Source organism: Cariama cristata, unplaced genomic scaffold, assembly GCF_000690535.1.
Source record: "Cariama cristata isolate BGI_N322 unplaced genomic scaffold, ASM69053v1 scaffold32468, whole genome shotgun sequence".
In the NCBI taxonomy this organism is placed as follows: domain Eukaryota; kingdom Metazoa; phylum Chordata; class Aves; order Cariamiformes; family Cariamidae; genus Cariama; species Cariama cristata.
In genome coordinates this window covers 1-25,382 of record NW_009631159.1, presented here as the reverse complement: position 1 = coordinate 25,382, position 25,382 = coordinate 1, and the positions used below count along the sequence as shown (strand labels likewise).

Here is a 25,382-nt window from a genome sequence, read left to right as displayed (position 1 = left end):
TCTCTTGCAACATACACAGTGAGACTGAAATATTTTTCCACTACATTTTACAGGAAAAATGAAAATCTGTGTTTGTTTACCTGTCAGCTTTGGTAGAAAGGTTTCCATCATAATTACGCTGTGTGTATTGGAAGGAACCTGGCAGTTTTTAACATCACTAATACTAGTCTGGAGAGGTACAAAGCCGTAGGAGCTTGCTGAAAAATAACAATAAAACCTTTATTATAATTTCCAATTTTTGCAAAAACATTTTAACTAAATTCCAACTCTACTTAAAATGTAATTAAATATTTACATTTATTCTCTAATAAGTATTGTAAGTAAATCAATTTCCCAACTATCTTAATTTTTTTTATGGTATACAATTGCTACGTTTTTGTAGTAAATGTACAATTCTAATGAAAAAATAATGATCTTGAACTTTAAAAGAGCCCTTCATTTGAGGAGATGAAAGTGCTGTACAGTCATTCATTTATTATGTCTTACAACCCTTGTGTGATGTAGGTACTATTATCATCATTTTACAGATGGGGAAACTGAAAGGCTAATTACTTGTCCAATTTACAATACTCTTAGCTGTAAACTTAAGGCATCCTATTGTACTCACAGGCAAAACAAAACTCAGCTCACCTGTGATGAATATTTACTACAAATTCTTAAACTCCATAAGCATTTTACTTATAGGAGAGAATATATTACACAAGCCTTCGGAGAGTTGGTTTTGCACTGATGATGGCTTTGAGTGCCACAGAAACGTGCTGCCTAGAAACAAACATCAGAGCACAAGTTTATTGTAAAGTGTCACCACGTTTCCCCAGCTAGTTATGGTGACGATGTGTGTTTTCATTTAACGTTATTAGCTGTTCGAGCACTCATTTGTGCTTTAATTCTGTACGATGTATCATACTGCATTTATACACACACACACAAAATACTGTTTACTGACAAACTCATTCTCTCGATTTACTTATGTGTTCCATAAATTTCTTTACTCGGTCAGGATCAACACCATTTGCCCAATAACCTTCTTTCTTGAAATATGAACCAATTATTAGAGCATTTGCATCCAAGTAATTCCTCACATTCTCCAGAGTCACTCCAGAACCAATCAGCACAGGAATCTTCACAGCATGTTTAACCTCTGAAGAGAAGAAAACCAAAATTAGGGGTAAGTCCCAACTTTGAAACTCTATCAAGATTCTAATTTGCATAGTTTTTTCAACAGTAAAGATGAGTATCAAGAAACTCATGATCACAGTATTTCTTACTTCTACTATAGAATGAAACAATTTCTCTAGAAAAAAAAGGGCCACCTTTAGCTCTGAACAACTGTTAAGGAAAATCTCACTTTTATTTCATTTTGCATTCTGTTGTTGTATGAAATGCTGCAGAAGAATATTCCTGGCCACATATCAGAGGATGGTTTCAGTGCTATGGAAGATATGAAAGTTGGGTCTTGGTACCATACCTGTACCCCTCTTTATTCTCAAGGAACAAGATTTAAGCAAGATTAAGTTGAATTGGCTGGCAGAGAACGTACTGCATTTTACAATATTCCCTCATAAATTCATTTTTATTCCACATCCCTGGTAAGAAGAGATGCTAGATGCAGGAAGTTTTTGCACAGCAGTACCAGACCCTTTTACTTACTGTGACTGCTGCAATCACGCTATAGAGGCTCTGTTGTGCTTGAGGTACTACACATATGCACGGAAAGGAGCTACCATTCACTACTGTCCTGCAGTAGCACCCAGCATAGATTCCAGGCAAACCAGGTCCATTGCCTTGACAAAGGATTTACTGATGCTGGAGTGACCATGTGGGCTGCCAAGCCCCAGGTGGAGCCTTAACTGTGTTCTCCATTTCCCGCACCTTAAGATGTGAATAATCACCTCCTCCAAGCTTTCCACAAAGTAATCAAAATACAGCTACAAGAATAAGATGCCATTCTTGTTTCCATTCACTATATCAGCTCAGATTCTTTTTTGCAAGTCTGGTGAGATCATTACAGTGGTAGAACTATTCAGCAGAGCTGTGCTCATTACAATTCTTCAGTCATCAGTTTAAATCACAATAATGGTAGTTGGACTGGTGTGTATTTCTGCCAGGTCTCCTTGCTGAATTTATGCTGTGTTGACAACTAGTAGAAGATCTTCAGTGAAGAAACAAGAAGGGCCTTATTCAAAGGGAACAGAAAAGGAACATGCTCTCTACTTTATGATAAATTTCAGGGACTCGGAAACAGGAAAGCAAGCAGTGGTCATATAGACTACATTGATAGCTCCAGCTAGTTTACCAGAAAGCAAAAGATAGTAGCGATAAAGACTACTTCTCTTTCTATGAATGGCAATGGAATGAAAAAGCCAATTCTTTTTTCTATATACAGTACATATTACTTAATCATCTGACCCTTTACCTGTCTCCAAAAGGAGAAATAGGCAAAATACGAAAACAGGGCTCAAAATATTACAGATCCACTTCATCCCTTACACACAGGGGTGGATTTCAGTCCATGTTTCAGGTGATCATGTTCATGGTGAAATGCATGTATTCTGACAGATCTGACTGTGCAGAAAGTCATCTATGGCTCAGTTACTGTAGTTCACTTTTTTTAGAATAAAAACAAAAGGGGATGGCGGTTTTGACCATGGAAAGGTTCCAAATAGATAAATAAAAGTTTATTAGAGTATTTTCTGCAGAACTTGGGTCAGTACTAGCTCTGGAAAAAAAAAATTAACTCCCTGTTCAAGAATTACTAAGCATCCTTCTCATCTTTTCATTTCAAACTGACCATCCTCAGAGTCACTCATAGGACTGGATGCTTCATCCCTTACTTAGAACAATGTTGTGATGCATTATTTCTGACCTTTAAAAACATATACATCGCCTTAATTGGTGATAAGCTGATGTAAGATGGTTAGAGCTTGAGGTAACTAGGGAAAGCATATATGCAACATATAAAAGTCTGCTTCAAAACACTGTTTAAATGAAGTTTCATCAGAAGCCTAACTTACTAATTATGCTTCAGGGAAGACTAATTATTTACCACCTTCCTACTTCACCAAAGAAAGAGGATCAATTAAAATGCTCTGGAATCTCTTTTTAGGTCACATGCCTTACCATTTTTCCATCTAGGAACAGTAACTCCTTCTTACAAACATTTTAACACAAAAATAAAACTATTCTACACAGTCCGTATTGAAAATTTTAAACAAATCAGATGGATCATGCATATATGATTAAAACTTTAGTTATTTCCATGTATATTTTATATTCTTATACTGCTTACAGCAACAAAATAATTCATTTTTAGTTATTTACAGCATTATTATGGAAATCCTGTTCTAGAAAAATCAGAATTTTATTTATATAGCATGCTCTTAGAAATATCATATCTGCTTTACATAGATACCAATGCATAATTAAGGTGCTACAACTGACCGCAGATTTGTACAACAGTACTTTCTGTACTCCCAGAGGAACTGCATTCCAAGTCAATATTTGTTTTTACGACAAGTGCGTAAGGCACATTAGCAGGTAGTCGTTTTATAATTATTTCACTTTTTTTGAAGAGCCAAATAATTAAACAGAGCACGATCACATGGGTGTAACAGAGCAGCTTAGCCCTACTAGGCAGAGGAAAAACCAGTGAAACCCGAGACTGCTGTGAAACTCTAAAAAAACCCAAAGCTTTCCAAAGTAGCAAGGTATCCCACTCCTGCTGCGATCCATACATGACACATGGAGTCCACAGACATCTCCTGTGCTGGAGATTTATTCAGATTGACAATGTGAAGAACAGTAATGGGAGTGCTCAGTCTGCAATGAGACTAGGTTACCTAATTAAGTATGCAACAGATGCTACTTTTAAGTCACTTCCAAGCACATCAAGGCCTAAAGTTGATTAGTAGAAGGTGATTTGTCTATTGGCTGTGTTAATACAAATTCTAACTTGTAAAAGAAAATGAAGCAACAGCAGTGAGATACGCTTTTGTATGACAATGTTCAGTCACTGTCAAGATGCCTCTAAACACAGAGCTTTGTTTTAAATCTCTCAGCTTTCTTGGCTTTCTGATTTATTCTTTTTTTTGACTCAAAGAGAAAAGGAGACAATTATGTGATGTTACAGTACCAAGATCCTAAAGTTTACACAACTTGCACATTTCTCTATTTCAATAAACTGTAACTAGAGGGCACTGTTCTCTTTCTTGTGACAGTACATCTGCAGACATGTCTTTAATAAAATCAAATTAAATAGTGCTTGGTTGCAAAGCACAATGAAAGCATTTGAACTATGGTACGCACAAGTTACATGAAATAAAGGCCAAATGCTCCTAGCTTGAAAACAATGGCAGAGAGCAGCGTAAAAATAAGCACCACTGTGCCAATAACTTGCTCGACTACTCTTCTTTAACAGCTTTTTCATATGCAGTAATCACTGTACCGTACACAGCACTATGTTTATGGTAATGCTCCACTGTAACACATTTTAGTTTTTTAATTCAAAGGACTTTTTCTCTGTCATTAAATCTAGGGTTTACAAAACGTACTGATCAGACTCACATCTCCCGTTTATCTCTGAGGGTACCGCAAAGGCAGCAGCCTCTATTTTGACCTAAATGTACCATCAGAAGGTGAGAGGGGGAATCAGTCTTGATGCCCCTTTTATGAACAATAACTAAGGAGGTGATAGTCACAGCCAGCTGTTGGGTTTCACGATGTACCTTGTTTTCCACTGGTTACTCAGTTGAGGCCATTTGCTAGCCTGGATGCAAAGCAGGTATTTCAGCAGTTATATCTAAAGAGAAAACCTGAGAGATTCACACACTCCAACCAAAGAACGTTTCACAATGTAGCAAACTGGAACGAACTTCTATAACCTCTTAAATGAAAATATGGTTTATTAATTAATTGTAATTCAAAACGCTCAGCTATAATTCCTGCTTCTTAATAACCTGAAGTCTGATATTTAGACCTTGTACTCCGTCGACCACTGGTGTCCTGGTACGCCCAGGGAGCCCTGGAGCAAAGCCTGCCAGCCTCTGCAAGGAGTGACACTGACGGCTGCCTACGAGAAGGCAGCGACACAAACTACAAACAAAACCCTACCGAACACAGTTCTCTGGCTTGACAGGGAAACACTCATTTCCCACACCCCATCACAAATCAGTCAATTCAACACAAAGACACAAAGGCAAAAACACTTCTATATTACTGCACAACAAAGCTGAAAAGAAGACATGACAAAAATCTCATCTGTCTCTTAGTTCTGCTTTCAAGAAATGCTTTGCAGTGTGATGAAAGGTGCCCAATTGTGTGTATCATCGTAATACAGCATTTCCAGGGCTGCATAAATTCGTGAAATGCAAAATTTCACTCACATCAACACCAACTTTGTACACTGTAGATCTCATTCCTTTTAAGAGTCTGCTGACATAGATATGCCTAATTTGTCATTTCCTTATACCCTGGAATATTGATTTTTAAGTTCTTCTCTTAACTGTTTTAAGCCAACATCCTTCTCATGAGAGGGCCTGCTAACATCCAAAATGCTGTGACCTAAGTAAAATAAACCCATGATCTACAGACTCTTGCTTTCATAGCACAAATCCAAACACAAAATTAATGTGTGTACTTCATTACAACTGCCAACTCTGATTCATTTTGTTCTTTGGACCCAGAAAGAGAACAAGACAGAGACTGACATGTTTGTTCACATGAAAGAAAAGCAGAAGCCATGGTGCTGTCTGGTTGGAGTCCTGTGATAAAAAAACCTATGGGCCTAGAGGTCAGGTTTTGCTCTCTGATGCAGGAAATCAATAGAGGTTGCATGTGTATATGTGAAAGCAGAATTGAACCTAGGATTTTGCCCTAAGACTTATCAAATCCTTTTAAAAAAATTATTTAATCTGCATTAAGAGCAATGGGGACACTAATTGCAGGCAGGGATGGAGCTCTAGATTAATGAAATTTTGCAGTCTCTAAAATATGCCTAGCTTTCAGGGTCACCTGTTCCATCTATCAATTCTAGTTTACTATACCAAAATTACATTTATTATACCAACTAATTCAGGAGCTCAGAGTTCACACCAAGCCATCATTTTCTTTTTAACATTGGTGATTGAAGCATAGTCATTTATAACCCATTATTTGGCAAAAAGTTTAATCTCTATGAAATAAGAACCCATTTTGACAAGATCAGCATTCATTCTAAATGCTGTTAAGCATGTATGATATAGATAAAACCCTGAAAACACTGAATGATTTCATGTTATTTCAAAAGATGTTTGAGGTGCAGGTATCTATGGCAAGTAAATTATGTTTTCCATGCTGATCAGCTAACATAAGCTGAATACAATACACTCTGCACTGGAAATTCAAAACATGCGAAGTTAAAGCATATCAGCAAAAGTAATACCTAAAAAAAATACACATTCTATTTTATGTAGTGAGACCCTCAAACTGAAGCCATTAATCTAAATTAAAATTAAATGCCCCCATGATAGAACTTTAATTCTAGCATGGGAGCAATCCAGTTTCATGAAGACAGCCCAAACTTATGCCAATATACAGATATGAGGAATCATAACATTCTGCAAAGGTCAGAACTCATAGGTCAAATGACTCTCCTTTGATATAAAATTCACACCATTTAAAAATTATTTTGATGCAATATCTATCTACCAATACACTTGTATTCTTTCTGAAAATCTCCCAGGCAGTACCTTCCCTGGTATTACTGTTTGGAATATTGCCTTACCAAAATGCCCCTTTTCTTTGTGGACTTTCATTTTCACTGTGAAAGATAAAAATGCTTAATCCTTCAACAGAAAGGTTTATAGTTAGTCAGTTTATAAGGTTCTTAAGTAGTTTTTTCTTATATTAGGACTTTTTAGAAATGGAACAATCTTTTTCTTAACATAATTTTACATACTTTTTGACATTTTTTTCATTCAACATCATTCAGTGACTTTTTTTCATCATTCAGTGACTTTTTTTTTCACTCAGCATCATTCAGTGTTATAAAAGTTTGAAATAATTTTCATTTTTGTCCCAACAAATTGTTGTTTAGAAACATATGGCAGCCAATCTGAATAGCACCTCAATCACATTAGTTCTGCTGTATCAAATCAAACGCTACACCCTTCTTTCTTCTTCTTTTTTTTTTCCTTAAGGGACAGCAGATATATAGATTTCTTTCTACATTATAATCCAGAAGCTGATTCACTGCCTGTTGTCCGACCTTCGTATGACAGCTCTCACCTTTCAGCTCCTGAGGATCTGCGGGCAATCCTGTAGCCGTGCCAGTCAGTACAACCCCATCAGCCAGGAAGAGCTCGGCAGCTGAAGCGGTCTCGGCCACGCTGACATCTGCCGTCAGGGCGTGAGCACTGTAAACAGCAGGAACGTACCCTGTGGTTACTGTCGGCACACACATTTGTTATCCATCTTGTTGAATGTTTAGACTGCATTTCTTCATCTTCCCCGCTGTCAGAACAGCCAACGGCAGGCTTTGTGAGAGAGAGTAAGTGTCCTGTTTTAAATTGGGAAGTAACACTGCAATACGAACAAGAGGAAAAAACCCAACCTTTTCCATCAGGGAACCATAATTGATTGATCTATTGCTCTGGGTCTCCCGTCTCAGAGTGACTGCTAAGTGTGAACTACCAAGTGTCAACTGAGACAGCTGCTTACATGACGAGCACCTGTATTTCAGAAATGTTGAGCACACACAGCTCTCTGACTTCAAGTGGGAGTTGTGGATGTGCAGTCATTCATAAATCAGATCCTGTTGCCTAGAACAGAGTTAACACCCTCCACTTCATTTCACGAAGTCCAACTAACAGGAAGTATAGTTATTACCTATGATATAATCACAGGAATCACCTTACATATCAGTTACAAACATCAGTTACCTGCAAACTAGCTTTTCAATAGCAGTCTTTGATACATGGGTGACGCACTTTGTCTGAAACCTATAGCAATACAGCTTTTAATTTAAACGGTCCTAAACTTTGAAAGAATTCCAGCCATTGCTGGTTCAACACCTGACTTTGGTGTTTCTATATCTCCCTTTAAGTAGAAAGCAATGGCTATGGCCAACATGTCACACTGATGAGTGGTGATGGAGCCAGCCTCTTTCCTGGATCAGCCTGGATGGACAATGCTCTTGCGGGGGCCATGCTCTGGCCGTATTCATAGGCAGCACATGAGTGCAGTGCGTTCCAGTCATGGCAACGGATGCAAAAGGAAGTACACTAACTCCCTTTCTGCAGCTGGAGAAAGGCAGGCCTAAGTACCTAAAACATACAATGAGGTTGAAATGGGGATTAAGAGCAGTAGGCATCCTTAAACTAGCATGTGGAGAGTAGCCATAACACAGCAAGTAGACTACAAAAATAGTTTCTCCCCATTTAAAGAACAGGAGGCTAGCAGCTCTCAGTGGCAGGCATATTTTTCTACGTTGAAAAACTCGATCAACAAGTCCTTTAACATTTCCTTCTCAGCTTATGAATCTGCCTGGAACAAAACCCTCTTTTCCTTTCTTAAAAAGCCAACTCTTTGAACAACAGGAAGTATACTCCAAATATCGATTCATCAATTGTCAAGACAAAGAAAAAAGTCATGATGCTATCAATTTTTTCTACAAACAAGTCTAACGCAATATATTTTTTAAAATATATGTATATATAAAGACATCATTAGAAAGTAACCACTCTGAAAGGACCTTAAAAGCTTAATTTGTCCATGCTGCATAGTTTCCTTTCTATTTTGAAATTTATTACCTGTTTATTAGGTATTTAAGGTCTTCCAGACTTGGTTATGCTCATGATTACCCACATACTACCCTCAAACATTTTAATTAGGTTACTTAACATGTATAACACGTAACACTTGAGCAGTTCTTCTGGGGAAAAAAAAACCCAAAGAGTGACATCTAAATAGCTGAAAGTACCATGTGACAGTTATGATAAAGAATCAGCAGAAAAGAAACTGGATTCATCTGTCATAAGTTTCTTCTGTTTGATAAACATAGAACGTAACCCGTACACAGACAGCACTGATTTAAGTAGAAGAAACCCGTATTATTGGCAGGAAGGTGAAAAAAGAGAACAGCTTTCTAAAATGCCAAAATATTATGACTTGGATGCTTTTATATGGTAACTGCTTGCATAACTAAAAATAACCTTGGATGCCCAGCCTCCAGAAACAAAGTTTCTTTAAACATAATAGGCATATACATAAATATACAAAATCTCACCTAATACTAGACGCAAAATTTTTTACAGTTTGCATTTATAAGTCCTGAAGGTTAAACAACTGCAAATTTCACAGATGCAGCAACCTGCAGCTTACAGGTGCAAATTTATTTTTAAACATCTCCCCTAATAGCACTGCAAGACCTTGCTTGAACAATAAAGTTCTCCCTATATCATTAACTTTCCTGACACTAAAAAGGCATGAAAAAAAAATAAATCATAAAATGGAGAAAAATATAAGATCATTATTACATTCATATTTACATAAAATATTGTTTGTATTTACCTATGTTTCTTTTTAATATCAGCGAAAATCTGAACGTTCTCTGCTCCAACTTGTTTTCTGTATCGTAGCAGGTTACCTGCACAGGCATTTATAATCCCTTCATCAGCAACATGAGAAAACACAAACCCTTCAGCCCGGATAAAATCAAGACCTGAAAAAAACAAATTAGGAATATCTTAGCTAAAACTCAAGACTGAAAAACAGAAATACTAAAAGCAAACAAACCCCTACCTTACTGCCCCTCTTATTTGATCCCAACACAAGTTGTTCCATAGGCTGTAGGACTAACCAGCCTTGCTTTGCCACATGTTTAAGTTTTACATTCTTTATTTTCACCCATAGTCTCTCTGACTTCTTCTTTCCATCTTACTACCTTCAACTCCCATCTCTCCCATAGAGCTCACCAGTTTTCTTCCTACCCCCATGGTTCCCTTCTCTTTCTCAGCCCCTCTCAGTTTGTTCCTGTATGGCTCAGAACAGGCGGCTGCACACCCTGCCCTGCCTCTTGCCATGACGTACCAGTGGGCACGGGCCGACAGAGGAGCAGGTAGGTCAAAACACAGCTCCTTTATCCTAACGATGTGTCTTCTCTCCACAAAGCATCATTAACTTGGGTCTCTCCCCTCTTTCCAGATACTCTTTCATTGTATTACATCTTTGCCAACATCTGTTCCCCTATTAAATAGGCTTGAAGTTGGCCATCAGGTCAAAAAGCTTCAAGGACATGGACACAGACAGAGGAATAACATTAAGTCTTCTTTCTTTAGGAAATTAGGCAAGAAAACACATTATATACAACCTGTTTGACTCTCTATCTGAACGCAGCTTGTGTTTTCTACACAGCACATCCACAAATTACTTCTAGAGCTGTGCCAAAGGTACAAAAAGATAAGGTTTGGGAAGAGTGAAACATTTTCCACTCTACTTCAAACTTACTCCAACCACTAACTCTACTGTGTCTTAGCAACATAGTTTGCACCATAGTCATTCATCTTTTGCACTAGGAACGTTTTGTGGGGTGGATACTTAAGAGGAAGATTACAAATAGCAATGACTTCACACAGGCCATTCATCTACCCTCAGGGACCCCCTACAAATCATTGAAATATCTCTGTGTTGAAATACTGAAGCCTTGGGTCATTGTGTAATAAGCCCATAGCTGTGAGGCACAAGATTGAATTCTGACTCCCTTATTGTACTGACTCCCTCTTCTCTCCAGTCTTTCATAGCCTTGAAGTTTATTTCACCTGTCACTTAACACACATTTAAGAACTCTGCACCCATCTTGTACAGCTTTTGCTGTTCTTCCAGTTTGCTTTAGAGGTCTCTTCCAAGCCCTTCTGAAGCTCTGCTGCTGCTCCAGCTTTGGAGTCAGCTGCATGTTTAATTAGATCATACCAAGGAAACCAGTGCATGTGAAAGCAGTCATCAAGAACACAATCCCACTCACCAGAGAACTGCTTAGGCAGAGGCCTCACCTTAGCACATTTCAAATATATACATAAACAATCTTTAAAATCTATTTACCAAATGACAAGGTGTCTGTTTATTTTAAAATTTCAATTTCATTCCAAAAGCCCTGAAGTTGCAGAAACAGAAGCTTATGCCTGATAGAGAAGAGCTTGTATTGCTTAGCAACACAGACTCCAGCTAACAAGAAACATCATAGATGGATGCCAAATCAAATTCAAGCTGTCCTATGCCTTGAGATTAGTGAGTGAAAAGCATGGAGTGTTCTCAGGATCCAAAGACAAGAGTGTGCCACAAGTATAGTTACAGGTGCTAGTTGACATTGGGTAATAAACACAGCGCAAATAGCTAGACTGAGATTTCTGCATCTAGGAACAAAAGCTATAGGTTCTATTTAAATCACCCAAGTTTACAGTGCGGTTCAGAGTTAAAAAAAATTACTTCTCTCATCATAAGACTACTGAGGAGTGTAGAGACATGTTACACTTTCACAGCAATCATAACATAAGGACAGGGACTATTCATTGAGTAATTTCATTTATTGGTCACTGCTTACATATTTTTTGTTGATGCTTGCTTCGTGTTTCCTTAACTCAGTAATTTAAGACTTTCTGCTAAACATTAGGATTGTACTTCGTTTAACAAGGCTGTACTCTCTATCTGGGTTTTTGGGGGCTATGAAAATACAAATTTTAACCAAGTGTAATAGGTGCAGGCACCAAATCATTACCCTTCTGTTTTATGAAGCCATAATCAGATTCTGCTAATGAATTCGTTTTTACGCTCGTAAAATTGTGAGAATGATACTATTGCTTACTTTCACATTTGGCAAGTTGAAAAGTAATAGCCGTTGAATAGTTAATAGGCAGTCCCACTTCTGACTTATATGGGAACAAAAAAACTTTGTAATCTTACTGGAAAGCACAAACAGGAAATTTCCAATGAAACCTAATAAACAGAACTTCAAGACTACATTAAAAACATAGAATCAAGTAACCAGCTGTGGCAGGGCCTGCTCAAGGAACTAGAGCTTGTCTCTTTATCAAAAGTTAGTGTTACTCCACTTACTTTAATCCTACTTAAACAGCTTTACCTAAACAGCTGTGACGGTCTATCAATTGTAGAGAAAAGCTTTACTTTTTTCTTTCCTTCCCATGATAATTTATGGTTAAAAGAAAAAAATGGCAGACAAACACTTCTTTCGCTGGGTGAGAAAACACTGCAAGACTAAGTTGATGGAGGAAACAGTACTTTTACTTTGTCCATCTTAAATGCTACAAACATGCGTATCACTGCATTTTAACAGCCCAAAACAGTGAATTGGATGCAACCATTGAGAAGCCCTTTCTCAGGTATGTTCCTTCCTTCAGTTAAAGTCAAAAGGAGCTGGGATATACTGCTTTCACAGAAATGGGATCTGGCCTCTGCAAGGAGGCAGCTCCTGGTTGCTGCTGAATTTTGGACTTCAGGCAGGCAAACACCTTTGCCTTTACACAAAGGCAAGATGCTGCAGGTAACTTTACTGTTGGTATCTTGTTTTATATGCACAGTAAACCCTGGCTCCCAGCTCTTCTTGCCTTCCTAATTCAAAAAGAATCTGAAAGACTGATTTTGTGCTGAAAATCAAAACTCAGAGGAGAACGACTTTGCCTGCTATTGACGCTAGCAGCATATGGTCTCCATGCTGCAAAGACCCTTTACTACTCAGGATATCATATTGCAGCAGCTCCTTCCATGCTCAGCATGAATTGCAGGCCTAGGAAAAGCATCTCCAGCAGAGCTCACAGTAGAGTCTGCAGTGCTCACTGCCTTGCTCCGCAGCACCTGCGGGGATGCTCCCACAGCATGCACACTGCTGCTGCAGTTCTCAGCTTAGCTGTCTCGCCCTGCCCCAGCATTAATAAGGTGGCAGTTAAAAAGAAAACCAAAAAAGCAGTATACAATTCTGCCCAATTCTATCCCATCTTAAACAGTATCATGGGCTGTAGCAAGTGAATTCCCGTGGAGGATATCTCTGCTGGTGGGTGAGGGAAAGGAACTCTCAGACAGCAAAGCTGTATTTATAAAAGACATGGAGCTACCTGGGTACCTGAGATATCTTCTGATATGAAGCCTCACTTAATCACCTACCAAATGTGTCATTATCATTGATGAAGACTAATTCAGAAATTGGATTTCAGTAACATGATTCTTAAAGGACAAAAAGGGCAGTTTCACAGTCAGGAGGAAATGCAGTTGGACTAGATGATTATTTTAAGTCCCTTCCAATTGAATTATTCTATTCTAAATTTATGAGATGGGAGAAGAAAAACTTAAAAATTCAGCCCTGATTCATGACAAGTGTAACACAGGCTCACCCAGGTGTGAGGAAGCTGCACCCTACAGCAGACCCTACAGTCCTTGCTCCCAGGCACCCAGACTGAAGCTCTGGCTGGAATACAAGAGCATAACTTGCCTCTGGCCCATGTGCTCTGATTTTCCACCTCATGGAGTCAAGATACAGTAGGGAGGGATACCTGGTATACCAGAAGTGTCTCTGTGCATCACTATAGAGATATAGCTATGGGGACTGTTTTATGCCTCAAATATCAGCAGACGGCTGGGCCAATATTCCACAATGTCAGTTTTTCTTGAAATTCTTCTCACCATTAACTTTGTCTCCATTAGGTTAATGATCATCCAGTTATTTATTTCTTCTCAATCACTGCTACCTGTTGGTAATGGAGAGCATGCAGAATGTGCAAAATAATAAAGGGAGTATCACCTACGTATACTCCCTGTATTATAAAGGCTCTGCATCTCCTCTGCAAAGACCTACACTGACAGATTAGAGCCAAGCAGAATATCCCACTAACACAAGGAAAAACACAAACAGCAGCTGAGAGCTTTTGGGCAATTCCTTTAGGCACAACAGTCCCCTCTAATACGAATAATGCTTCATAATTAGCAAACTTTCAATAAAAGAAAAGCCATGTAATTTGGAAGTAGATCAACAACAAACAACATGAGTACATGAAATTAATGCAATGGTTAACTTCAGGAAACAAGACACACTGATAAATAAGGAAAACCAAACACTATGCCTAAATCTGACTCAGACTTATGAACATATTGTGGATGTTCCTGAGCACTGAGAAATGATAAGCAGTAATATTTGCTAGACAAAAATAAATAAGGGAGTATTTTTATCTCCTCTACAAATGCTCATAGAACCTGCTTATATACATCATTCCATTTCAACCTCAAGCAGATGTAATTAAATCAGAAACTACAAACAGGAAATTATACACCTCTAAAAAACACATGGTACACCTGTTAATACTGAACCAGTTGAAAAGTAACCCTAGCAAACAAATTCTGACTTGCTTCTCCACAAAGAGCATTTTAGGAAAGAAGGAAGATAATACAGTCTTTGCAGGATGTCATTAAAATGAACTATTAAGAAGGGTTGTTTTTCTGAGAAGTATTTGAGATTAAGACAGCTTCCAGTCAAAAATATATTTACAAAACTCTACTATTCTGTATTGTCTCTACGTTTTGCGGTCTACAGTTCCTTAGGGACATTACTGTATTTTAAATTAAAATGCCCACATTAGAAGGGTATAAAAATTGAGCAGCAGAGGACTTTAATATTAAGAAAGGTGTTACATGAAGCTCCGCCACTATTTGTGTATACAATGACACTAATTTTTGAGTGGGCTAATATTGCCATATCTGTGCTTAGGAACAGAGGCAAATCCGGCAGCTTTCAACATAACCTCTTGAAGTCACAAGTGGAAGCAAGAGATCAGACACAGTGATGCTGGTTTGTGGGGCAGATGGAGGGGAAATAAGGGCTCTGCAGCGAGGCCCACGGCAGGATGCCATGGCCTGCCGGATGGACGCCCTTGGGAAACCATCTCCTTCAACCCCCGGTGGTGGACCTGTCAGTGAGCTGAATCAAGAGCATTCAGCACTGGTGTAACAGTGTGCAATAACCTTTTGGACCTGGGAGGATGTTGGCAATGACTGTTTTGTCTCAGTAGTTGTTTTTTGATAACATAAGGTACTGCTTGGTTGTCAGAAGAGTGGAGACACAGCAATTCCCTTTTTTCTCAAGATCCTCCACTACTTTCCTACCACTGCCCCATGCTGTTGCTGATGCACCCAGCACAAACACATTTTTGCTGGCTTTCCTTCCTTTAGGTGCCTAATAGAATAGATAAACGTTTGCTAAAGAACCAAAATAAATTAAAAAAATTCTCAACCTTCTCAAGTGCCTCATCCCCTGATTTATTACTGTTATTTATGTAATACCTTGTCAATACGCTAGGAAAATTCAGTAATTTCATCTCTTACTATTTGGCTACCCACAACAGGTTTATTAGCATAATCACATGTTGCTGATGTTGAGCTCCTTCTAGTAACATTGTAAACCTGCTAACTTTTTTTGCCCTTTATAAAATAAAATCATTACCTTCACCTACAGACTACTTAAGGTTTCCCTGTGTGGTTCTCTTCAGAACGGCTGTTTCTACCAAAGACAGGAGTTTGCACAGGGAAAATGAAATGACTGCATAGTAGCAGGAGATGCTACATATGCTTTTCAGCTAAAACACCTTCAGCGAGTATTTTCTGTAGTGAAAGCATACAGGGCTTGCTTTATTAATAGCCACCTATTAAAATTGTATTGACATTAAAGTCACTATGAAGTTGCTACAGCAAAACTACTCAAAGATTTGCTACCTACAAAGTAGCACTCATTTTACTATGTTTTTGCTTCAAGTGGTTTTCTTTTCTTTTTGCTTTCCTGTTCAGTGAACTTGAGACAATCATTTTTAGAGAAGTGCAATGAAATGCATTAAACACAGGCCCTTCCTAGCTGGTGTTCTCCAGTTACAGAGCAAATAGTGCAGAACAGTAGTACAGCTGAGCAAAACCCAAGCCCTCCAGGAATCCTCTCCCTCATTAATTGCTGAGAAGTAGGAGAAATACATTGCTCCCCCACTATATCCCTTATTTAGTGATCAACTTTTGCTCCTAAAAGGATGCGTAACTCACAGTTTGACTACCACTTTAAAAAAATAAGATGTGTAAATATTTTTGCAAATGCCTAGGTACCTCAAGTATCCTACCTTTGTACAATGCCTAAAAACTAAAACTGGATTCTGTTAGCATTTTTATTTTAAATTTTCATATAGGTTCTACTACAGCAATAAAAATTAGGTTTTGTCAGTTTGTCAAGTACCTGGGTACCTTGAAAATGGCAAGTTCTGATTTTAAAGCACTCAAAACAAATCTGAGTTCAAAACACATCTACTAACAAGAATTCCCCCAAGAAAAAACGAATTTAAGACTTTTAGAACATATTCAACATAATTAAAACTGCCATTGCAGATAAAAGTTAGCCTACATTATTTCACCTGAAGTATGGTTTTCAATTAACACCAGCATCTTTTAGTTTTGCATTCTTACAAAATTCTTTCCGTTTATAAAATTTCCACATTCAAAAATGTGCAACCTTACTGTAATCACATATGCAATTTGGGCAAAAACAGGCATTAACTCTCAATTTATGAAGTATTTAGGAAGTAAAAGCCTTCCATATTAAACCAGTCTCCATCTTTAAATCATGGAAAGTTACATATGAAAAACTAAAATTGCTTCAGCAAGCAGGAGGAGCAGAAAGGTTAGCAAGTCTAGGATTCATGCAATAAAGATAGATTAATTTATATTTAATTCCCCCAAATGCAATTTAATTTTAAGTAGTTTGGCCAGCTGTACACTCAATTTTTTGTTATTATATAAAAAGCTTCATTCCATCCATTCATTACAAAAAGGCAATGAAAACTTAGTTTTAATGGATAACAGTAGTAGCAACAACATATAATTAGATGCTGAAGCAGGATGCTTAACCACAGTGGGTTAAATTGATCCTCAAATATAATTTAACTGAAGTAAATAGAGTTACACCAAAGGTGGCTTTTAGACATGAGTAGGTTTAAACTAATCATTATATTTAGACAGGTTTCACCTAGAAAGCTGTGGCAGCGGCCTTGGGATTTTTAGCTGCCTCCAAGTGAAGCAGTGCGCAAGTATCATCTATTATAATCAAGCAGGCATCTTTCTCAAAATCTAATTTCTGCTTTTTCAGGGTACAGTGAGCTTTTCATGTCTCATTTTTCATGGTATCTATGTTAGTACAATGCACAATTTGCAGAGAGTAAATGCCATAGCAAACAACAGTAATAACTGATGAGTCATTTCTATTACCTGCAGCAAGAGCAACCGCTATTGCCTGTTGATTTGCAGCACATAGGATCTGGACACCCAGGGCGAGATGGGGGCAGGTTTCTCTCACTGCAGCACTAATGACAGTCATTGCTGCAGTTACTTCAGGCCCAGGACACACCGTGTAAGGAAGATCATGCATGTTTTCTACTATCAAGCCATCCTGTGGAGATTATTATAAAGAAACATGATTAAATTGGAAAAAAAGGAACTTAAAAAACATGGCTAGTTTACCATTACTCTGTTTTGTATTAAAAGACACATGAGTTTAAAGGTTTTCCTTCAAAGGAAGGATTATCTACAGTAAATTGTGTTGATGCATACAACCACTTATAAGAGTGCTTTCATCAACAGCATGGAATTTGCAGGGAAATCATGAAGAGAAATAAATGTGATTTTAATTATACATTCATCAATTTGTTTTCCTTTGATCCATCCTAACATGTAAACTATAGGCGAATGAGTTAAATCTTATACCTCATTAAAAATAGTGTAAAGTCAAACTTCAATTATCCAAGTGGAATATAGGATATTGAGTATGTTTGGATAACAGAGGATTTAGAGATAATCAAGGCAATTTTCAATTCAATTAATGTCAGAAAATAAGTGTTATTTTGGATAAATAAAGAAATTTTTGTTTGACTATTATTGTGCCTATTTGCAGTGTACCTAATACCATAGTATTAACTATTGATATTTCCCCCATTCCAGATTCAGAATTACTTGAAGGAAGATATTGCTATCTATTATCTACTATACCTGTCACTCCATACAGACATACTCTTTACAAACAATGGAGTGACGATAAAATACTCTGCTGATATGATTTATGCGATTTATTGAAAATCTTTGTACGTTATCTGGTACATTGTACTTTTCCAATCATTGTATAGTATATACCAGAAAGTTTTCAACAAGTGCAAATCATAAATAATTGTCAAGGACTAATAGCAAGAGTAAAAGTATAGCCTTGAAACATATTTCAAGCCTGATGTTTTGCATTTGCAGTAAGAATGTTAAAAGAAGCTAGAAATTTCTCACCTGCTTCAATCTAAAAATACAAAAACTTTAATAAACAAATTAATTGTATATATAGAAAATAAATTCTGCGCTCTCTGGAGTTTTATCACACATCTTAATCCTGTGAAATGAGAGCTTTACATTTCAAAGATATTGTAACTGAATCAGAATAGGAAGAATATTTGGGGGAAAAAATACAACTACAGATTAAACAAAGTAGTTTGGTTAATAATAACATAGAGAATCAGGAAGGGGGAAAAGAAAAGGTTTCCTTTTCTAAAAACTTTCATATGTAACGCTTCTTTAATCTTTGTTGTAGTGTAGAAGCCCTTTTGGCAGTAAAAGATAAGATAGTATATAAAATGCAGTCAGCATTTAATGGCTGAATTACAGGCTAAGCCACAGACATCATAAATGAACACCTAACATGGAGGATGGGGAAAACTTGGAAATAATCCTGTGGAACAATATGGTCAGCCCAAGCACACAACGCACACACATTCAGTACACCAGGGTACAGCTGCCTTTACCAAATGACTTACAGCTGAGTATTTAAATACACAAAATACATGCTACCTTAAAGACAAAAGGACACAACCTATTAATGGAAAAAGCAATCTAATATTATGAGCACCCAACATTAGACCTATGCACTATTTGGCACCATTCATCAGCATATTTAATTACCGAATTCCAGCTCAAGAAAACCGAAAACTAGGCAAAGGAAAACTGGCTATGACAACTAACCAAAACATCTATCCTTGATTTTGTTTCTGTGTTCAATTCAATGTATAATTTAACATCCATGCTTCTCTACCTGTGATGGGAGGTAGCCCTATGACAAAGATGACAACCAGTCCTCAGAAAACCCACAGCATTTTCAGAAAGGCAAAAAAAAATCACAAACTTTTAGTCAGTTTCTCTGGAATGAGGTCAGGACTGTTCCAACAAACATGAACTGACCAAATGGCCTTGTATCTCGGGCACAACTACTAAATCCTTTGTGGCACCAACAGAAAGAGAAATCCCTTAGCCTTTTGCCCTCTGTACACATAAATATATTAGGTCAGTCTAAGCAGCAATGCAAAGTCGGTCAGTAGTAGTATGAGGCAAAAGGATTAAAGCAGAACTATAATATTTTAACAAAACAAACTCAAAAAATGCAATGAACCCTCAAAACCAGGTAATTCCTTCAGGCCACAAAACCTGTAAGCCCTTGGCTCAAGAATGCTTTACTTGGCAGACTTCACCAAAACCTAGGTATCTGGGAAACCCCAAGCTTATCATAAGGGCAAGGAGCTAGGATCTGCAAACCAGAAGCCCCAGGCTTTCAGTCAGTCAAGAATCAACCTCAATAGGACACACAGGAAGAAAGGCATCTGGGAATGGGGCTTCAGAAGCTCACCCTCCTGAAGAGCCACGCTAGTAGCCAAAAAAGCAGAATGGGCTGGCAGAATTCCACAAGAATTCTGCGGTGAAACTGAGCTTTCTGTGAGTTGCTACTACTTTGACAGCTCAGAATTTGCATAAAGCGAATTAGCCATTTAGATACATTAATGAATTAATTCATTTTAAAATGAATTAAAAACCCTAGACATACTACTGTGCATGAAAAGTATCTGATTGAATTCTAGTTCAAAATGTAGGCATATGGGAGGATTCCGACATTTCTTTCCTCTCTGTTAAACTTACTATGTTCACTTTTCAGCAGTTGTCTCTTCCTGTGGCCTCAAGGTCCACAGTTACAGTCAATATTTTTGGTATTACTTTAATAATGTGTTATTCTTTTGGTACCATCAGATAGACTATGTTCTTTTGCATATTATGTTTTGTTTAATTAAAAAAGAACAACATATGTTCTGCACTACAGAGATCTGAATTACAGATGCATTAATTCAAAGCTTCCTTTCGTATTTTATATAAAAATATAACACCACAGATTTCTGTGTTTACTGAATTGATATGTATATAAAACAGACCAGTACTATCAGATAGCTAATTAAAATGGTGGAAAGAAAACAGTTATGCTAAATGAAAGTTCTTGGAACTTAAGCTTATAGTTTAGAAGTGTATGGGAACAGCTACTATATTACACCCTCCAAAGCAGAATTTATTTAGATAGTATGAGATAAAACTCTAGCAAATACTTTTTGTGTTCCTTTTCTGTCAAATGTTAAGATGATTTAAGTGTTGCTTATATAAAATAGCCTTGTTATAAGTAATTCTCAAACAATATATTTCCTTTTTACTTTGAATGACTTCTGAAGTGCTACATACGTGCAAAGTGCCTCTTGTATCACAGCTAGCTATTGGAAAATAGATCATTTAAATAGCTCTCTGATTATATAGAAAAATAATTTCCTTAGCTTTATTCCACTTATAGAAATGACCTCTTAAAACACTTCAGCCGCATACACATATCACAGCAGAAAAGCCTCAAAAATAGTCACAACACTATAAGCCTCAACAGGCATAACAATCACACAAACTTTAACTCAGCATCAAACTAACGTAACTTGTACCTAGGGCAACTTTACCCACAGTGTTTCCCCTAACAGAAAGGCTTTACCTACAAACACATGTATACTAATACAAACCTTTGCATGCTTAAAACAACTACTCTTTCCTACAGGAAGAAAGGGAGGTTTTGTACCATACTCATTATGGTATAGGCTCAGGGGCACACTAAGACAATTACAGCCTTTCCCACCACCACAGTCATATACCCCTTATGAAGGAAATCAGTTGCCTTTGCAGAGCATTTATTTGCTGTGTCTAGGCACAGCTTCCTAGCACTTCCTTTAAAAACTCTACCTCCAGAGCAAGAGATTACTGCCTTAATATAGGTAAGTAGATATCTTATGCTCTCCTGAATGTATTATAGGAGATAGTCATGGGGAGGTTTGTCTGCCATTTTATTCTACTGTAATATAACTAAGATTTGAAAGGTTAACCTCTGTAATCCAAGTGATAACTAACTCTATGTTTCTATGCAAAAATACTGCTTTATTCTGTCTCAACTGTTATTAAACTCTAAGCAAACTGAATTCCAACTATCATTGTAGTTATAAGAGTAATAGGCTTGAAACTTTTCATTTTTTAAAAACATCAATGTAAAACATGTACTAACAACTCCCCTTCTGGGTACAGAAACAAAAGAAGGGTCAGAAAGATCAGGATAGCAACAAATGCATCTCCAGAGACAGCACTGGTAAAAGAAGCAAACCTAAAACTTTGTGTGTTAAGAAACACCATAATAATTGCAACTCAATGTAGCTTTATAACTTTGGTTTGGGTTTTTTTGTAAAGAAATAGTTTTACTTATATATGTATCTCTAACTGTCTTTAATGTCAGCTACTGAAGTAGCTACAGCTAGGAAACAGCAACTATTAGTAAAGTGATCTATATCAATGAAATTAGAGCTAACTTGTACTCTATTTTCTGGCTACAAAGTAAGCATCACTCAGACTGAACAGAATAAATAAAAGTTAACTTGAATATATGTATTTTGCATTTTTCCTAAACAAAAGCAGATACAAATTGGAGGGATCATAATGCCTCATAGCTTGCTGCTCATAAAATCTTGTCTAGGGAATTTCATTGTTCAGCAACACACAAGTACAAAGCATATACATTTTGAGCACAGATGGCTTCCTAACTGAGTACTCACTTGTTTTCATTACTGTGCTCTAATATCACAAATCTTTCATATTTATTATGTTAAACTGCTAATGTGCCAGACAAGTCACCTTTTTCTGAATATACTAGGATTTACTTCCAAGTGCAATGTATATTGAGTGAGCAAGACCATGTACTTTATTTTTAAAGGTTAACACAAATTCAAGCAACTTGAGACGTAAACATCTAGTAGCAGCAAGATGGTTACGTATCTTAAAGGCTACTGTAGGCAGCATTTGGAAATACTGTCTGTAGAAATATCTGTGGAAAAAAACCTTTAAGTTTCTAGCTCTTCTTCCACAACAAAAACAAACAGCTTAACAGTTCACTTAGAGTATTGAGAGGGAAACCCAAATATATTCCCATGACAGAAACAGGATAGTTAGTTTGGAAAGGTGGTGATCCCTGTGCAAAAGCCAGGAAGCTCCTGAAATATCTGTCATGAAAACTTGCATTTCTCTTAAAGTACCAGGAAAAACCAAACAAGTGAACTGTAGAAAGTGTTATGTCTGACCTTTAAGACATTAATAAAGGATTTGTTTGTCATATTGCTGTAACACTATTGTGTACAGACTTTTAGAATGAAGATTGGTGTGGAACGTATACCGATGTTCTTGTGACTTCTAGAGGAAATAGACTAAGCATAACTTTAAGCCCTGAATTTGTCCAGATGTGTAGAGAAATGACTGCATTCACCTCATCTGTCTACCTGAGAGGTAGGTTTAAAAATACATTCAAGTTCAGAGACTGCAGTGCAGTAGGAGAAAAGGTAAAACAGCTAGACCCAGAACAGCAGAATTTATTATAACTGCTGAAAAATTAACCCAAATTAAAATTTTGTGCTAGGAATGATTTTAAAGCTTGTCTTAAAACTGTTCCAGCTTCGTGCATGTCAGCAGTGAAAGTAACTGCTTCTGTACCCTTCCTCACCTTTAGGTATACTTGGCGTTTTCTCCCTGCTGCTAAAGGTTTCAATGTGTAATTAGTATGTAAGGGAAATGAATAAACAAGCACTGGAATGTGGGGCGATGGCTTTACAAGTTACAGATCACTTGTGTAACCACTTCCTCTAACACAGGAAGACAGAGACTAGTACTTGCCACTCTTCTGATATAGATCGAATCACGTTATATGTCATGTTGATATTATAACTGTAAAGACAAAATATAAAGTCACAGTACAGAACACAGTGCTATTGCACACCTGTTCTTTCAACATTCATGAAAAAGATGACAACTTGCTTATTCTGTACAACTTACAGTTAGATTATTCTAACTATGTAGACATCTTGCACACACTTATCTGGTTCATAGGCACTGAAGCCTGCCTATGTGAACATCATTCTTCCGCATTGCTGTTTATTCTTTCAACAATTCTGTTCTTGGGATTCTTTCCTAATTTAGCCTTACTAGTGCGCTGCCCATAACCTGCTTCGTGTGACTTGTCTTGCGTTCTGACCTTGGTTTCTATAATTTAGACTAAGCTCTTACATTCAATTTTGTTCAGTCTGTAAAGTATCATTCTATTTTATGCCATTAAAAAGGTTTCAACTGGCTTGTTATTAAAGTTTTGCAGAAAACAGCAGCTCAGAGCAGTGACTGCTTGTTCATTTAAGACATTTTCAAACCTCGGACATTAGGACACCACCTTACCATGCCAGAAACGCACATAATGCTGCAGGCAGGTCAAAGAAAAAGCACATCAACACCCGAAGACAAGGTGCAATGAAATGTTTAAAACATATCTGACCTTTCAAAAGGACATACACTCTGTTAAAATCTACTGACCTATGAAGATTACTACACCACTTTAGGTCCAATAGATTCAGTCAGTAGTACCTGCCTCTTCTTGCCTCTGGCTGAGACTGGCCTTTCGGGCCTTCTCTTCTAGATGGGCAAAGCAGGGATGCTTGCTGCCAGGGGCTAGGATAGAAGGGTTAAAGCGGGCAGAAAAGGGCCTAAGCTAGTCTTAGAAATTGATGGTAATCCATCTTAAGCAATTTGAACTGCACAATTTGAATCTAAGCTTTTTCAATTGTTTTGGGTGCATGTGATACTTATTTTAGGTTTTGTAATCTAGAGCACCTGCTTATTATGTTGAAACAAAAGAGGTGGATTTAAACATCTTCCTAAACTGTGTGGTTTAAGATGCTTTTGATGAATTACAGACTCAATTTAAAACATTGGCTATGCAGAAGCAGCTTTGTGTAAGTGCTGCCGTAGGAAGAAGGAAACCAAAACTTACTACTCCAGCGTCCTTGTAAGCTTCTGCCTCTTGACAAGCTCGATCAATGATCTGGGTCAATGGAAGAGAACTTCTCGGTGTCCCTGCAAGAATAATGCTGCTTACCCCAGGGCACGCACAAACCAAACCCACATACAGTTGCAGCTTTCAGGTAGGATAACTATAAGGATTGGCATACTGAAATAGGGAGAAACAGGATAAACCTGCTAAAAGGCTGCTGTGTCTCCTTGTAACATGTCTTAGTGGCATCTCTTTGCTTAGCTGAACTCGATAGATCTGCTGTAAACATTCAGCTCCTAAATCTAATTCACAAGCTTGAGGAATATCTGCTATAATCTCTTATTCTACCAGGTCTGCTCTTAGCTTGTTATTACTGTACTTATTATAGTTTATCCTGCATTACTGATGCTCCATGCAATACAACCTATGGCAAGACCAACCTCTAGGTCTGCAGAACACTCATGTTAAACACTAGTCAATTTAAAATTAGTTAAAGCTATCTTAAACTCTAATCTGCAAGCTTGATTGTATTTGATTTTTAGTCTAAGTGCTTCATGGCAGAAATGAAGGTGCATGGATTTTGTTGGAGTTCAGTGTGTTTCCCTTAAGACCAACTTCAAAGTCTCTTCTGATACATGGGCTCCTAAAGCCAGGCACTGAGAGTCTGAAACAGGGACTGCGAAGAGCCCTCTGACAAGTGATCTGATTTCACAGCACGAGGAAAGCTGGCCCTTTGCCTGGAGACTGCTTCTGGGAAAACATGGAGCACAGCGAGCTCTGAGCCCCAGCCTGTCCAGGGGAAGGTCAGCTGCTGTAATCAGCTCTGCTTACTCTCAGCCCCTGGAAAGGTGGATGAGAAGGCCAGGGTGGAACAAACCCTGCCTGTTGCCTCAGCTTCCTCTTGCCTCTCGGGACCTGCAAGAGCTCTGTCCAACATCTATCCCGTCCCACAGCCCATCTGTGTAATCTCCTAACCATTGCCTCTTAAAAGACAGCAGTGGAGAGCTCACCAAAACTAAACCCTTGCTTGCTCAGTCTGGCTCCCTACGTGGAAGCGTCTCCTGCCTCTCCTACCCCCAGGAAGGGGAGATGCCCAAACCTGTGGCACTTCATGAGGGGCCCGCAGCGGCAGCTGAAGGCGCAGGCTTCCAGG

The 25,382-nt window shown here is 37.8% G+C and overlaps 1 protein-coding gene across 1 annotated transcript; it reads right to left on the bottom strand.

Moving 5' to 3' along the window:
• Positions 1-278: 278 nt before the first annotated feature.
• Positions 279-24,373, bottom strand: LOC104156811 (uncharacterized protein F13E9.13, mitochondrial-like; the record flags this gene model as incomplete). The annotated part of the gene is made up of 5 exons (XM_009705854.1): positions 279-1,141; positions 7,264-7,391; positions 9,547-9,697; positions 17,269-17,449; positions 24,230-24,373. Coding segments are annotated over 5 exons (795 nt in total), but the record flags the coding sequence as incomplete, so codon positions are not given.
• Positions 24,374-25,382: the final 1,009 nt, after the last annotated feature.